At 36.2% G+C, this 17705-nt stretch overlaps 2 protein-coding genes and 1 long non-coding RNA gene across 13 annotated transcripts; 2 read left to right on the forward strand and 1 right to left on the reverse strand.

Moving 5' to 3' along the window:
• The first annotated feature begins 2307 nt into the window (after window positions 1-2307).
• Window positions 2308-5548, forward strand: LOC149988489 (uncharacterized). 2 transcript variants are annotated; one of them, XM_090252674.1, is made up of 2 exons: window positions 2308-3117; window positions 4234-5548. In XM_090252674.1, the coding sequence occupies exon 2, from the start codon at window positions 4262-4264 to the stop codon at window positions 5183-5185; it is 924 nt and encodes a 307-aa protein (XP_090108800.1). In that variant the 5' UTR covers window positions 2308-3117; window positions 4234-4261; the 3' UTR covers window positions 5186-5548. The 2 variants fall into 2 exon arrangements, with proteins under 2 accessions (XP_090108800.1, XP_090108799.1); XM_090252673.1 differs by having other exon boundaries at window positions 2310-3117; window positions 3348-5548.
• A 2555-nt stretch (window positions 5549-8103) lies between these two features.
• LOC141045674 (uncharacterized) lies at window positions 8104-9484 on the reverse strand. Its single transcript, XR_012217980.2, has 2 exons — window positions 9079-9484; window positions 8104-8844 (listed from the first exon to the last, which is right to left on the reverse strand). It is a non-coding gene; the product is annotated as an uncharacterized LOC141045674 (long non-coding RNA).
• Window positions 9485-9606: 122 nt separating this feature from the next.
• LOC112285568 (uncharacterized) lies at window positions 9607-11561 on the forward strand. Of its 10 annotated transcripts, none has more exons than XM_073535633.1 (4): window positions 9610-9856; window positions 9955-10123; window positions 10452-10546; window positions 10736-11561. In XM_073535633.1, the coding sequence occupies exon 4, from the start codon at window positions 10877-10879 to the stop codon at window positions 11435-11437; it is 561 nt and encodes a 186-aa protein (XP_073391734.1). In that variant the 5' UTR covers window positions 9610-9856; window positions 9955-10123; window positions 10452-10546; window positions 10736-10876; the 3' UTR covers window positions 11438-11561. The 10 variants fall into 10 exon arrangements, with proteins under 10 accessions (XP_024382261.1, XP_073391734.1, XP_073391736.1 ...); XM_073535635.2 differs by having other exon boundaries at window positions 9610-9775; window positions 9935-10123; XM_073535632.2 differs by having other exon boundaries at window positions 9610-9775.
• Window positions 11562-17705: the final 6144 nt, after the last annotated feature.

Genomic DNA, 17705 nt, shown 5'->3' on the forward strand with positions numbered 1-17705 from the left:
ATTAAAAAAATCCATGTTAAAATTTTTTATTCTTTGAGAAAAAACTCCAACTTATAACAAGTTACACTATTATAATTGTAGTAGAGATTCTTTATTGTATATTTATAGTATAAGATATAAAATATATATATATATATCATTTATATTAAATATAGTTGTATTTGTTTAAGAGCATCCATCAAAAATGTGACGTATATTTATGAGTTTTTCCATCTATTTTTTGCCAATTTTATTCCTATGTCACTAATAATCTCATAAAGCATAAAGCAAAAAATTGTTTACTACAAATAACCAGAATGCTTGTTGCCATTGTTCATCTTATGCATGTAGCTTATGAATAATGACACCGTCATCCATTCTTAGGCCCTTATGCAAGGAACAAGACTAAGAAATCATTTAAAATTTATATTTTTAAGTTTTTGTACCACAAAAAAAACATTAGATTTTTTTATGAATAATAAAATGTACCACCATTCTATAATGTATTCATAAGCAATGCACCACTTGAGACTGGTTTTATATTTTAGCTTGCATGGAGTTTTATTTAACCATGTACTGAATTAAATTATATTTATATTAACTTATTAATTTAATTTTTAATTAGTATAATTTTACTAATTTAAATATTTTATACTTTAACTCCTAGAAAATACATATATTAAAATTAAAATAAAAAAATTACAAATGAGAAAACAAATCTCTAAGTATTTACAAATAGGGAAACAAAATCAAAATAGAAAAAAATAAAAAAAATAGGTTAATAAATCAATTTTTCTTGCTTTAAATGTTGACAATATGTATAGTAGCCTAGCAAAAAGATTTGCTGGTGAAAAATGAAACACATCACTTTTATGACTTGATCAATTGATTGCTTCACAATCAGCTTTGAAACATCATGTCTGCAAAAGAAACATTTTAAAGAGTTGCCAATTTCAAACTTGAAATAGTTACCATTGTGTTAATCCTCTAGAATTGATGTGCAATTTTATTTTTTGCAAATGAATTACTACAAAGAAAAGGTTTTTTTTTGTAATGACCATAACTCTGCCAGACACAGTCAAATCCATGTTCTATTCGAGCAAGACCAGCAGAGCAGAAAATGACTGTAGCTGCAATTGTTATTCCACCTAAAATAACATTGTTCCCTTATTTGTATTTTTTTTTTCTATTTAGAAATTATCCATCAAAATAAAAATGTCTAATTTTAATAAAATAATTATGAATTGGATTTATTATTTTATATATTTATGTAATAATGTTTATCAGATATATTTAAAAAATCATAAAATGAATAAATATTAAACTTTAATCATCAAGTAGAGAATATTAAAGATAAATTATTCTGAGGAAATTGTTACAAAAAAATCTAAAGAATTACTAAAAAATTTTCAATTAATAAAGTTTGTAGAATTCAAGAAAAAAATATTTTTTTTGAGTATTAAATATTATAAGTTTTATGTACTAAAATTTCCAAAAATAATAGATATTTAATTTATTTAAGCATCTATATCAAAACAAGTTAAAATCATTCAATGATTTTTATTCAATATGTCAAATATTATATTATTCATAATTTAATATGATTTTGGTTTCAAATTATGTTCCAATAATGTTGTTTTTAAAATAAAAAGAATTAAAAATCTACTAAAAAATTGAATTGGATATTGTAAATGCTTCTATAGTTTTTGCTACTGCTGCCACAAGCCCCTACCTATTTGACATATTATCATTCCAATCAAATGGTTTAAAAGATATTGAATAGAAGTAGCATGTGATAAATACGAGTTGTGATGGCAATGGCAAAAACTATGGTGACATTAGCAATATCCATTAAATAAATTAATAATTATTTTATTACAAGATTAATTATTATTAATTTTTAAAGTATTGTATTTTTTAAAATCAAAAGAAAAAAACCATAATTTTGATTATCCATCAAGTTATATTTCCTAATTTTAAATCATAATAACTAATAACACCAAATTATATATGTATAATAAAAATAAAATGTGTTTTAGTATTTATTCAACCATGAGTCTATCTAAATCGAATTGCTCTTTATTATAGCTAAATAACTTGTTTAAACATGTTACCCCTCAAAGCAAAAATTGTATTGCTAATAAATAAATAAATATACATATATATTTGCAACAAATATAAATTATATTAATATTCACATTTGTAGATTACATATTATAATGATAATAATAATATACATATATATTTGTGGAAAGTTGATGACTTTGTTAACGAAGTGAAAGGACTGTCATGGTGGGCCTGGGCCTCAGAGAGAGCGAGAGACAGCGAGAGACTCGTGCTCCGAGGAGTGTAACGTTTTGTAGGCTCCGCATGACACAGTGAGAGAGAGAGAGAGAGAGAAGAGAGTACCATGCAATCAAACAAGCAATCAAGCAAATTTAGTTTGTTTGTTTGTTTGTTTGCTCATTCTTCCATTCTCAACGGAACCATTCACTGCATCCTCCTCAGATGCAGCAGCAGCAGCAGCAGCAGGACTACTTTACTTCACGTCTAATCGAACTGTGGGTTTTGCATTCTGCAACGAACCTCTGCAGGAGCGTTGAATGAGCGGGGCGGCTCTGTCGGTTACCGCCTAGTCATCTATCATTTTTTGAGTGCATGCATGGAGGCGAGGATCGAGGATAGTTAACAAATGAAGAAGAAGAAAAAGCAGAAGAAGTGAGGGGAGAAAGAGAGAGAGAGAGAGGGAGAGTGAAACGGGATTCGATGAGATGGCTGCGACGATGCATGATCACCCAAGCGTGTCACTCCCGACCAGTCTCTGCAGTGGAGTTCAAATGGGCTCGCACGATGTGCCACTCCACACGAGCGAAGCCATAAAGACGAAACAGAGCGTCTGTCACGGACGGTCGCGCACAGTCGCCCGGAAGTGAAGATGCGACACCAATATTCTGGAGGCTGGTTGAAGCAACTCGTGACCCCCTCTTGGCATCTTCTCTACTTTCCCAGCATCGTCGTCTCTATTGTGGGTTGCATTTTCACCGTGACAGAGAAATACTCGAATGATACAAGCTTAGTTTGTCGTGACTCGAGAAGGGTTGTCAGCCCTCAGGTGCTCGCCTGGGTTCCTAAGAATGGGTAAGCCCTCAGCTCCTGAGAACCATTGCACGTCAGCATGTCCGTTGCTACGAAACTCGGGACTAATTACAAATTTGTAGTAGGGGGAGGGTGTGGATATTCCGGAAACAGAAAATGGGGGGCATGGATCATGGTGTAAGCCTCTGCAGCTAGCCTTGGGGCTTGTGATGAATGGAATAGTGCGATTCTTGTCTAAATTTGCACCTCTTTCTTGTTCGTTTCATGATTAGGTTTTGAAATTTCACGAACGGAACACGTTTGTTTCGCCTTGCGGGTTTTACTCTGCCTCGCGTTTCAGTTTTAGCGGTCCTTTTAGTGTAGAGAAGCCTTTGTTTTCACACCCAAATGAGGGGCCACTGGCAGAAGGGTGACGTCAAAGGATTTCCTGTTTGAGAGTCTCGCACCCATGACAAGAGCCAGACATTCTCGAGGAGGAAAGTGAGGCGAGGAGTTCGGGATGGGACCTCCATGTATCGGACGTGCACTCGGTTTGACGTTTTGCGCATAAAGATAGTGTGGTATCATTTCCCCCTTTCGTTCTGTAATGTCTTTTTTTGGCATCACCAATCCCTAGTCATGGTCGAGAGTTAGACTAACCTCGGGAAGTGTGGACTCTGTCTCTCCCGCTCTTTTGCCTGAAACTCACTTCTCTCCTCTGTTTGGTCATGTGTAAATCAGTGTCTTAAGATACAAGCATTACTCTCCTTGTACTCTTCATTGTTTCGTGAACCCAGTGCATTTGTCTGGCATGTTCGGTCGAATATAAGTGATGATGCACCACGCCTCTCCGCATTCTACTGACTTTCAGGTCTACCAACTGAGTCTCCAGCTTATTGTCGTTCTCATGCCGAGATTGTAGTCTCGAATTCTGGGTTGCGTGCAATTTCTAGCATCAAGTTGCAAGTCAAGTGAGAAGTTGTAGTTTCAGCATGGGTCGACGCCCAGAGGAAACTGAAGGCTCGAGTTAGTCTTGAGTCTGTAAATGATGATGAGCAGAGAAGTTATCGATTGAAGGAATTTGGGTGCGTGTTGGGGGGAGACTATGGTTTGCATTTTGTAGGTGAAGTAGAGTTTCACAGAACGTCTCACAGTTTGTACATACAATTGAGAGGCCAGGTGTGGTTTTAACTGAGGAAAGCGTACGATGGGGTCGAAATGCGACCTATCAATCACCATGCCTGCCTCAAAGTGGGTCGAACAAACGAATCGAAGACCGATATCATTGGTTACTCCAAGTGCAAACTCGCCAGGACACCTGCGTCCTAGTCCGGCAGCCAACTTTGCTTCTTCTGTTCAGAAACCGGCCAATCGCACGGAGCTGCCATCATCAGAGTTTTCGAAGCCTCCTTCAGGGCGACATTTTGGTGACAAGATTTTAAAATTTCTGAAGCTGCGAAAGAAATCCAGCCACGATGCACCGAGCGCTGTCTCCAATTTCCAAATAGACTCTGCATTTCAACCTTCTCTGCAAACGTTCCGCTTCCAAGACCAAACCTCCAGCGCCCAATTAGCCGCCGTCCACGTCGAGGATGTCACCGAGAGGTACAATTACGACTCGGACGAGCACAGCGGAAGCGCGACAAGCGGCGGTTTCGCCGATCGACCCGACACGCACAGCATCTGCTCATCAGCTGCGTCCGCCACGAGCTCTTCCCGCAGCTCGTCGTCCGCACAGTCCTTCGCCAGCACCCCTCGCAGGTCCTTCATCTCTTCCAGCCACCAATCGAACTCCCAGCTCATGGCCACCATACTCGTCTCCATCTCGCACTTGGACGAAGACCACGAGGCCTGCGACGAGCTCAGTTCCGAGGACGATCGCCGCCATCCCACTAGTCTCGACGGTCCGCACGAGTCAGCGTGGCACCAACCTCGTGACGACATGTTCGCCGAATCGCCCGCGCGAGGAAGACACAATCCCGGCAGCCGCAACAATGCTGCGAAACCAGGCTCGGGACGCAGTACACCGAGACACGACCGCGGGTTGATCAATCCCCACATCACGAGCCCGGGAGCCTCTCGTCGCTATGGCACCTTGGACCTTTCGAGGATTGACAAGGTGCGCAGATGATCCGAACCAGTAAATTCAGCTTCTCGGTTGCGAATCATCAGCTGTCGGACTAATTTGTCGAAATATCAGACAGCTGGGTTTTCCTTCTGGAATTGGCATCACCTGCTGTCGGTTCTTGTATAATTTACATCTCTGGTCTGATCGAATCCATCCGCCGGAGTTTTCTAGTTTCGATCACCATGTCGGTATTCGCCTTGGTTTCGTCGTCGTGGTCGTAACCCACGTCGGTAGATTCATCAGAAGACGCAGAATGCTGGAAAAGGCGTTCTGGTCTTGTGAGCTTCTTAAGCGCATTTTGCGATCTTGAGTATCCTTTTGTATCTTTTAATTTGTTTCTAATGCAACGTTCTTGCAAATGCCCAAGCTTTGAATGTCACTAACCAAAATGTAAAAGTGACACTATTTTCACAAGCACAATAATATCATATATACAATTTATGATACACACAATCATTATTTCTTATGATTTTATAAAAATATTGTTCTAATGATGATGTTGCAATAACCAATTTCATTGTAGATCTTCTACTAAGCTAAAAATCTACATACTTTATCTTATTTGAAATCAAATAAATATTTCATGGATTGAATGTATTTCTTTTTATTAAGGATGTGTAAAAAAAGAAAATTGAGATATCATTGCAAGAAATTGTGTGTGAATTTTGTAAATAGTAAAATGGTGTATTGGCCCTATAAATTGTTAAAGAGACTCTATCTGCTTTGCACATGAATACCTCAAACTTTGGTTTGATATAGAGGTTGCAAGAATTTAGGCAAAAGGCAATTAATATAGAATAGAGACATTTCAATCTCATGTAGGCATTCAAAGATTGATCAAGAAGAAATAATTTAGAATTAGGTTAGGGTTCAAAATAAAATCATATTTGAAGAAGTCAAAAATATAAAATTGTAAGAAACTAGATGTTATTGATGTAAGATATAAATATAAAACTAGTATATAGCCATGTTACAAACTAATAAGATAAAAAAAACTCTTAGATATATGATTTAAACTTTTCTTACAAATTCAAAGCATTGATCAATTTTGAATAAATAAAGTGAAAAAGAAACTTGATTTATGATGTTTTGCAAAGATAAATAGTGCATATAGATCCACTATAAATTTCTTCATATTTATAGATAAAAACAAAAAAGCTATATAAAAAATATAGGCAATGGTTTAAATTTATTTTGGAAGAACATCTAAAATCTATAAAAAACCAAAAGACGTAGTATGCATGTTGTAAATAAAAAGAAGTTTGAAGATTGGATATAATTAATTCTAAGAAGCAATAGTTGCACTTCTAGCATAGTGAGTGATGTTGACACTTTAATAAAACAATGTCTTAATGTCAATTCAACTTAGACTTGTATTATCATAAAAACTTATTTTAGAAATTAGTAGCAATATCATAAAAAGAATTTTATATGTAAATTATAAATGGAATAATATTTCTAAAAATAGTAAAAGAATTTGCAAAGCATAGACAAAGATAGAATCATGTCTAAACCTAAGTACTTCCAATTCTTTTAATAAAGTATAGAAAAAATTTATTAAACATAATATACATTTTTTTATAGTTCCACATTGTATTTGATCTCAAAGTCATACCAATTTTTTTAAAAGGTTGTACAAAGAATTAAAGATATCTTTAACATAAGAAAATCTCTGACTTATATTTAAAATCAAAGATGATTTTTTTAAAAAAATTATTTCTTTTCCAATTGTAGACTTATCATTCTACGACTATTATTTTATAGAATAATTTTTTTAATTAGTAGAGATTAAGTTTTTTATAAACATATAATATGGTTTGATATACCACATTCAACCAATTTAAAATATACAAAATAAGTATACATTCATAATTTTTAGATTATAATATCTCTCAATATAAACTAATAGCAACAAATATATTTTAAAATAAAGGAAGAATCTACTCTAATGCTCTCACACAACTTTAAAATGATTAGGATTATTACAAATTTCAAAGCCAAAAATAAAGATAAAACAGACTTTTGATCCTTTCTAAACCACTGGTACAACAGAGCTTTGATCCAAAAATGTATTATTAGTCATGAGGGCCTAATTTGATGGCCTACACTATGAAATTTAGATAGAAATTTTTACAAATTACAAACTAAACGTAAAATTTTAAAAAATTAGAAAAAATACTAAAAAAATTGATGTCTAATTTTGTTTTAAAATGAAAAATTATGTAATTCAACTACAAGCTTTAAAAAAAAAAAAAAAAAAAAAAAAAATCCATTTAGCTTATATAGTATCAAGTAATGACAATAAATATATGGAGAGTTTAAGCTTGTCATGGGATTTTAAATTTATACAAACTATGTATTCCAAGTCAACTAGAAATTCATATTTTTGGATTGTTCTCAAACCAAGTGGATATGGAATTGGACAACCTTTTCCATATATAATACAGTTGCAAATTCTAGAAAATATGAATCTTGTAAAATATTCTCTTAAAACAGAAGAAATGTTAGCTATAATTATTTATCTTCATTTTAGAAGTTTTAAAGACATCTAGTCACTTCTAAAAATATTACTTCTCAAAATCTTGATACTTGTAAATATTGAAATGATTATGTATTATTTAAACATAAAAAAATAACTTTTCTTTTTTAAAGGAAAAAATTAGGACGATGTCTAGGTTAGGAAGATAATATGGTCAAGATCAATAGATAACCAAAAAATATTGTGAAAAATCACATAAAAGAAAATGAAAAAAAAGAAACAACTCAGCAAAGGTGAAGCTTTAGTATACAATTGGAATAGAATGTTGACAGTAAAAAGTTTGCTAGAATCAATAATGACAAATAATTAAAATCTTGAATTCCTCTCACGAGTTTCACATTCCATAAAGTAGAAAATACATACATATTTTATAAATATAAAATAATGCCACATATAGGTAGTTCAGGGTGTAAGGGTTACAAATGGCTGTATTCTTGGCTTCACTCATCAATGCTCTGGGTATACCCCACTTGTGTCAAAAAATATAAAAATAAATACATTGGGTATATCCCACATACATTTTGGTATCTGCAGGTACCGAGATTTCCATGCGACTCTGAGAGGCAGATTTTCGATGAGTGAGTTGCTCTCAGTTTCACCCCTTCCGCTCTACGAAGACAAACTCCATGTAAAAAAAGCAGAAGAATCCACATTCTCGACTCAGACACATATATTGACTAGTAAACGACTGTTAATTGTGTGAAAGTTCTCGACATACACACTGATAGACTATATGAATGAAAGACATGATGACTAATGAGATCGTTTAGGTCAGGAGCTGGAATAAATCTATTGTTGTCATCAGTAAATTAGTTTGGTTTTTGGCGACTTAAACAAGCACAAGATTAGTAGCCCATGGTGGAAAACCACGCTGAAGCTCCGATTCAGGTTGCAAAAGCTGGGTACAGTTAGTTGCCCAAAATAGCGGGATCCAGGCTTAGCATCTTGCAACAACCAGGCTTTGCAACGTGACTCCGGGCTTCAATTTTGAGTTCTCTGTCATAGACTTGTATGTGAGAAAGCCTGTGTTGTTGAACTATAGCCACTGGGAGTTCACAAGCTTAGCAGGTTGGGGTTTCAAATTAAAGTCAACAGGCGGACATTCCGAGGCGGTTTTCCAGGCCTGCTCGAAAAGAAGCAATGCAGGAGATGTTTTAGTCTGGGCAGAGATTCAATTTCAGTTAAGAAAGGTCAGATACAGTGGTTGTATGATACTGTCCAGAATGGTTCCCAGCGTACCCTAGTTTTCAAATTTTACCGAGCCCCTGCATTTGATTCTATTGTATTGGTTGTTGAACTCTTACATTTGATCCAGGATATGGTTGTTTCTGAAAACTCGAAGGGATCTGTGATTTACCTGAAGGCTCTTGTTCTCTTTGGATGCCTCCCTTGCTCTGAATATTTGCTACATAGTGACAATGTTGTGGCAAAGGAATGGCAACTGACTCATAGTGAAGTCGCTTCAGAATGGAGACAACGTGAGCTTGCCAAAAACTATGGCAGTTTCCACTTTCCAACTTTAGGGTTATTGTTGGCTACTGGAAGGCCTGAATATCTCAATCACAACGCTTCACAAACCTGGCAGAAAAGTTCCTCTGTGATTGAGATCCGTACGTTAGCTCGACAATTGTATTCAATCGCTTACGAAAGAAATACAAATCTCATGACTCAATTCCTCCAATATAGTTGCCTGAGATCGTCGACAAGTTCATGTAATAAAAATGAGTAGAAGTTTGTTATCAATCTGGTTTCAGACTGGAAAATACCGATTGAAGACTGAAGAACGTGGGAGAGAGACAAAAGGGTGTTAGTAATGTTCAAGGGGCATAAATTTGCCTACCAAAGGACACAATCATTGGCCAAAAGGCACGTCACAAGGACAATGGAGCCAAAATGAATTAACAGTTTTTAATTGCCTTTCTCTTCGAAGTTTGGATGGTGCAGCACTGGTGAGGGCACATCTCTCTCCGACACTCTACGAGATTTTCTCACCAGACGCTTGACCAGGGGGACACAGTGATGTACATGTTCTTATGCAATAATCAAAATTGGTGGTACTCATACCTCACTGGAAGATCAGATAATTTCTCACACCGAATTTTGCACGAGATGCTTCCAAATCATTCAATCCATCTGTAATTTTCCTTCAGTTTGGTCGAACTATTTCTAAGGTTGTCTTCTGTAACTAAATAATATGTGGCTATGCAACTTAGATTGTTACTTCTTATCTTAGGTAAGGAACACAATTGAATCTCTATTCTAGCAAGTCAAGGGACAACGCCGTAAACACGCTATTGCTGCATGCCTTGTTGAGTAATTGACACGTAGCTGACACACCACGAATTTGAACCACTTCTGGATATCACTAAACACTGTTGAAACTTTCCAGCATAAAATAACTGGTAAAACTAGTGATCTCACCTTATTTGCATACCAAGGCTAGAAGAATAACCCACTATTTTATCCTGATTGCTTACATAATACGGTTTGTGCCCTGGCGAGATTCTGTCCCAAAGGATATCACGGTCTTCAAGGTCAGACCTAATCAAGAACAGTGTACATATGTCTCTAGTAGACATGCTTACAGCCTTACTTTTTTAGGTCATCACACTGTTAAATCACCAATTCATCGTCGAAGTAAACAAGCTTTCCACTGATTTTCTAATGTTTTCGCATGATATGTATGTTGGGAAGAAAAAAATTCACATGTTTTTAAGTCGTGCAATGTAGTCAGCGATAAAGGTCTGTAACTTAAGGAAAGAGAAGTAATTGCCCTGTGGCTCCCAAAGCAGAAGAAAGCACCAGCTGTGATCATCCTTCTCCAAGTATACATCACATAACCCAGTAACAGTTGCGTCTGGGCTTAAGAAAGTTGCAAACATTGAACCCACTTCACGTTTGTACAATTAGATCAGACGATAGATTTACATGGTTATGATGAGGGGGGATAAGGGTTTTACAAACCAAGCATCAACTCTGTGAAAAAAAATTGATCACAGAAAATGCATGTGCAGCAATTTTTGCAGCTACAGATCAAGATGAGGCCAGGGTAGATACACATAGAAAGCGCCCAAAAAGAAAAGAAGTGAAAGTGAAGCAAAAGTGATGATCATGACCGATGAAAACGTATTAAGTTGGATGCAGAAGAAGAATGTATGACCGAAACCATGAACCTGCCGCCCATGAGGCGGGAGGACCATGGGAAGAAGACGCTCGTGTTGGACTTGGACGAAACCCTAGTCCATTCGTCCTTCAAACCCACCCACAACTACGACTTCCTCATAAACGTCGAAATTGAAGGGCGGATAACTACCGTGTACGTGCTGAAGCGCCCCTACGTCGACCGTTTCCTGCAGGCAGTGTCTCAGAAGTTTGAAGTTGTTGTCTTCACAGCCAGTTTGCGAAAGTATGCAGACCCACTGCTGGACGTGCTGGACCGTGAGAATCTGGTCCAGTACCGCCTCTACCGAAACTCCTGCCGTCCCATGCAGGGTGGATTTGTGAAGGATCTGTCTCGCTTGGGCAGGCCCCTCAGCAAGACCATCATCGTCGACAACAACCCTCATTCATACCTATTGCAGCCGCACAATGCCATCCCCATCAGCACTTACATCGATAACCCGCACGACCAGGAATTGCTTGACCTCATCGATTACTTGGACAACATCGATTTATTCGAGAATGTCACCACTGCCATTGCTTCTAGGAATACTTAGACACTTTTTCTGCTAGTGCTGCTGTTCGTGATCCTCATGATTACAGTAATATGGACTGTAATCTCGTTGCAGACATTGCTAATTTGACCCTAAACTAAGTATTAGGCTACAAAATCCACTTCAACAGTCTTGCTAATCAACACCTGGCTAAATCCATTTCGGCGAGGTGAATCATAGAACTTAATGTTCAACTTTACTCGAAATCACACACCATTAAAAAAACCAGGATCTTCATATTTTTAACTCACTGCAGCTACACTAATCACAGCAGCAAGTGTCGTAGGTCATCGACTTTGCACTCCACGCAGGAAACACAAGAAGTGCCTAACAATCGCGTCTAGGACTTTCTCATCACTCCCGTTAGTCAAAGCCAAGAGAGGCGGCGAGTAATGAGTTTTGAGTTGAATGCCAGTAACTCGTGTCCGGAAATTGCATCAGAATCAAAGGTAAAAAGATGTTCGGTACAGATGTGTGATAAAACCAGTCGGTAAATCTAATAGATCTCCGTGCAGATAGCCACTCCATTCAAGGTCAGAACACTCAATCACCAAACATTTGTGAAGAAGAATGTCTAGTTGAAGAGATGACGATGAGAGTTACCAGATTACAGAAACTGTCAGAAAATCACTCGACGTTCCAAGAGTTGCAGCTCATTAGATCATCCCCACTCTATGCAGGACCAAACTCCTTTCACATGCCACAATGTTTACCACGGCACATCACGTCTCGAATCCAACGTCCACTCCCAGTGACCCATTCTATAAACAGACACGAAAAATGAAGTCTTTCCATCATATTTTAGACCTAATACTACTAAAAATTTCAAGCTGACATAGACTTGGAGAAGTTTCCGGAAACATTGACTGTCTGCTGAACTCACAACCTCCTCCCTCTAATTCATCAAAAGGGAAATATACTTTAGAAGGCAGCATTAAATGAGGAGACATTTTTGATAGAAAAGCAGGTAACATGAAATGATTTGATAGAATGCAGGTAGCCAACATGTGAAGTGTGAAACATGAGGATCATGAGGTTTCAAACCCATCAGTACTACGAATGTGTTTTTTGTGTGATCAATCAAACGAGCCGTTTTTCAAGAGGGTTTTTGTGGGTGTCAGCGAAGTGCACAGCTGAAACACCCAACAATCGGTGGGAAGTATGAAACCTTGAAATCATGTTGAAAGAAAGCTTTTCCAGCACTCCTGTTGAATCACCTGTCAACAATCTTGGCCAATGTTCAAAGCAAACACTTCCCCCGTAGGTTAGTTAATAGCTATTGTTATTCACATTGTCGGGTACACTCATACCACAAGGTGAGGAGTTGCTATTACTCTTATGGTTAGTGCTAGTCTCGGTTGCTGCAAAGTGTGGAGTTAAACTAAGGTCATTTGTCCTCTGATTTGAGAAGATCTTACCTCTATTTGAAGACAAGTCATGAAAAAATTGGAATGAGGTTTTAAATCTCAATAATGTGCTCTTAATGGATAGTAATACTCTTCATAATATTAGCAATCTGTATCAAATTTGAGCACTTGTAATATTGCAAGTAACAACAAATTTAATGTTGTAATTTCTAAACATGTACTTCTCTCACATGCACTCTCTGTGAAGTTATTTATAGCAATAGTGGTTGCTCCTTAAATGGGCTTGTTAAAATTGATGAGCTGAAGAGGAGAGTGGACTAGCTTGAAATTTTTTAGGATTGCACTATTTCTTCTCAAAGCCAAGGCAACTACAACAGGGGAAAAAAATAACAAACAAAACAAACCAAAACAATACTATATACAATGCTAAAATCATTGTTGATAATATTCATTAATATACAATGCAAGTGATATTTTTAAAATAATAAAAAATAAAAAGATATTCTTGATATTTTAAGATATTCAAAAGATATATTTGAAATTTTTCCTATTGTATATAAAATGAATAGATTGGATCAATGATTGTATTTAAATCACATAATTTTTATTTATATGTAAGTATAATATGTGTTTTAGTTTTATATATAAAAAGTTTATATATAAAAAATAATGCATAAGTGTCATGGACATAAGCATGTAAGCCAGTATTTTCAAGTATAAATAAGTAGAAGTAAGTAAAAATAGATAAAAGTAAGTTAATTCTATAGTATTTAATATGGAAGCTTCTTAGAAGCTTCATAGATGCTACTTTGACTTTATAGATGTCTTTAATTGACTTTTTGGGATTAGAAACATGATCAACAAGTTGACCATGTACCACATATGTTATTAGCTTGAAGACCAAGCTCACTATGTAGCCGACACGTAGAAAAACTTGCCTTGTAAGTCAAGGCATGTGTCCTATAAAGTCAACACATATTGGAGGTCCTATAGAACGTCGCCACATAGCTCCTAATAAGATAGTATATATAGAGACAAGAGTGAAGCTCTCTTCACTATTATCAATTCCTTTCTTGCTTCTAATCTAGTTTCAAGGGTCTCTAGTTTTCTTGACTTTTGGCAATAGCCATTCCAATTTCTTTGTTAATATACATATCAAGTTATTTCTATTTTTTCATCTTTCTTTGAGAGAAGTCTCACTTGTTTATTTGTCTTTATCATATTCTTGTCCTTAACAGATTGACAAGAGTACACTTACAATATCAGAGCTTTGTCTAATCATGATTAAGAGTAGATTACCTCTTTTTCTTGATAAAACATAAGCATATTAGAAGTTATGGATTACCCTCTTCTAAACTGATATTGTCCTTAGTATTTTCTTTGTTCTCAAGTCCTCTCTTCTATTTGTCTTAAGCCATATTAGACATCTTCTCTTTTCTAAGTGTTATCATGGCAGAACTTGTTGAAATGAAGAGTGCAATGGTACAAATGCAAGAGCAATCGAGGGAGTTAATGCTTGCGATGCATCAACTCAATTTACCACCACAAGGAGCAACAAGATTGGCATGAAGTGAAGATATAGAAATGATTGGAGTTGCTTCAATATCTGCACCAAATCATGTCCCTCTTCCTATAGTGGAACGCCCTTTCAGTATTAGAGAACTTGGAATTGCCATACTATAGAAGTTTGATGGCACCAGATCGAAGTTTAGAGAATTTATCAATCAAGTATAACTTATGATTGAACTTCAATCCCAAAGCTATCCAACTCTAGGATTGCAAGTTAGATTCATTGGTACGCTTCTTTCAGGTTTAGCACTATCGTGGTTTTCATCTTTACTTGAACAACGAGATCCAATATTGGATAATCTAGAGGCTTTTCTGGCGGAGTTTCGATCCATGTATGGAGAACATGATGCAATTCATGTTGCAACCAATAAGATCCGTATTTTATGACAAAGTAATTGATCAGTAACGTTGTATGCTTCACAATTTCAACAACTTGCAACTGATATCAAGTGGGATGATGCTGCACTTATTAGCCAATTTCTCTACGGATTACAAAATGAGGTAAAAAAATTAATGTTGAACTTACCTGATCCTCAAATATTGAGTCAAGCAATTGACTTTGCTGTGAAGTGCGACAATCACTTTTTTGAATTTTGATTTGAGAACCGTACAAGTGGACCTCAATGTTACTATAATTCAATAGCAACACCAAGATCTCTTCAACACATACATTCGGAAGTAGAGGATATGCAAATTGATGCAGTACATTTCAAACCAATTACTGAGCAAGAAAAGACTTGTCGTCGCTGAAAGGATTGTGCTTATATTGTGGAGAACCTAAGCACATTGCTCAACATTGCCTAAAGAAGCGACACAACCATAAAATGAGGAGTACAATGATTAAAGGAGATAGCATGTCAAAAAACAAACTTGTCCAGCTACAGTAGTGATTGTGTGGTTGGAACCTTGTACAATGCCTAATGAAGGTCCTATCCTCTCCTCAGAATCTTCTCCATGTTTTACGATAAATTTTATTCTAGGACCTAAACATCTCAAAGCCTCTGTATTGCTAGATTCAAGAGCCTTAGCATGTTTCTTAAATGAAAAATTTGCTAAAAGACATAGCATATTTTTACTAAAGAAAACTAAATCTGTTCATGTAGAAGTCATAGATGGTCGTCCATTGTCTTCAAGAAATATTACTCATGAAATCCTTTCCATAGAAATAACAACTAATGATCATAGAAGTTTTATAATATTTAATATCATTAGATCTCTTTCTAATCCAGTCATTTTAGGTTTATCATGGCTAAAAAAATATAATCCTAAAATAGATTGGACTTCTCGTAGTCTTGACTTTTCTGAAAGTATAACTAAGAGTGTAGTTAATCAAGCAGAAAGTCATAAGACTAGTATAATTAAACCTATATTTGTAGGTGCAAGTACTTTCTTGCATGTTGCAAAAGTAGGATCACCTTGTGTCATTTATACTTGTCACGGCCATAATCATGTAAGCTAATAATTACATATAGAAATAGGTAGAAGTAAGTAAAAGTAGTTAAAAGTAAGTTAATTCTATAATATTTAATATAGAAGCTTCCTAGAAACTTCCTAGATGCTGTTTTGACTTCATAGGTGTCTTTAATTGACTTTTTGGATTAGAAACGTGGTCAACAAGTTGGCCATGTGCCACACATGTTGTTAGCTTGAAGATCAAGCTAACTATGTGGCCTACACGTAGAAAAACTTGCCTTATAAGTCAAGGCATGTGTCCTACAAAGTCAACACATATTGGAGGTCCTATATAACGTTGCCACGTAGCCCCTAGTTAGATAGTATATATAGAAACAAGAGTGAAGGCTTCTTCACTCTTGACAACTCTTTTCTTGCTTCTAGTCTAGTTTCAAGGGTGTCTAGTTTTCTTGTCTTTTCGCAATAGCCATTCTAGTTTCTCTTTTCAATATACATACTTATTATTCATATTTTGTTACTTTTCTTTGAGTGAAGGCTTACTTGTCTGAACTGTTTTTTTCATCGAGTTCTTGTCCTTGACAGATTGACAAGAGTGTACTTACAATATCAGAGCTTTGTTTTTCTTGAGTAAGAGTGGATTACCCCTTTCTCTTGACAAGGCATAAGCGTATTAGAAGTTTGCGGATTACCCACTTCTAAACTGATATTGTTCTTAGTATCTTTTTTGTTATCAAGTCTTTCTTTTCTTTTGTCTTGAGCAGTATCAAACAAATTTTTCTTCTTAGTGTCATTATGGCAGAGCTTGTTGAAATGAAGAGTGTAATGGCACAAATGCAAGAGCAAATGAGGGAGTTAATGCTTGCGATCAACTCAATTCACCAACAAAGGAAAGAACAAGAATAGCAGAAAGTGGGGATATAGAGATGATCGGAGCTGCTTCAACATCTACAACAAATCACGTTCCTTCTCCAATTGTACAACACCCTATAAGCACTAGAGAACCAAGAATTGCCTTACCTGAGAAATTTGATGGTACGAGATCAAAGTTTCGAGGGTTCATCAATCAAGTACAATTGGCAATTGAACTTCAACCGCAAAGCTATCCAACTCTAGGATCACAAGTCAGGTTTATTGGCACTCTACTTTCTGGTTCTGCATTATCGTGGTTTTCGTCTTTTCTTGAACAATGAAATCCAATATCGGATAATTTGGAAGCTTTTTTTGGCAGAGTTTCGATCTCTGTATGGTGAACACGATGCAATTCGTGTTGCAACAAATAAGATCCGAATTCTGCGATAAAGAAATCGCTCAGTAACAGTGTATGCTTCACAATTTCGACAACTTGCAATTGACATCAAGTGGGATGATGCTGCACTCATCAGTCAATTTCTTTATGGATTGCAATACAAAGTAAAGAAATTGATGCTCAACTTACCTGATCCTCAAACTTTGAGTCAAGCAATCGATTTTGCGGTAAAATGTGATAATCGACTTTTCGAATTTCGATCCGAGAATCATTCATGGGAACTTCAACGTTAGTACTCAATGGCAACATCAACATCTTTACCAAACGTACATTCGGAAGTAGAAGTCATGCAAATTGACGCGGTACGTTTTAAACCCCTAACTGAGCAAGAAAAGATTCGTCGTCGTTAAGAAGGATTATGTTTATATTGCGGAGAACCTAAGCACACTGCTCAACATTGTCCAAAGAAACGACGCAACTATAAAATGAGGGGTACGACGGTCAAAGAAGACAACATGTCAAAAAACGGATTCGTCCAGCTACAATAGGGACCATGCAGCTGGAACCTTGTACAATTCCTAATGAAGGTCCTATCTTCTCCTCAGAACCCTCTCTTTGTTTTATAATAGACTTATATTTAGGACCTAAGAATTACAAAGCCTCTGCTTTATTAGAT

The sequence above is a fragment of the Physcomitrium patens genome, chromosome 8 (assembly GCF_059467195.1).
Source record: "Physcomitrium patens ecotype Gransden chromosome 8, ASM5946719v1, whole genome shotgun sequence".
Classification (NCBI taxonomy): domain Eukaryota; kingdom Viridiplantae; phylum Streptophyta; class Bryopsida; order Funariales; family Funariaceae; genus Physcomitrium; species Physcomitrium patens.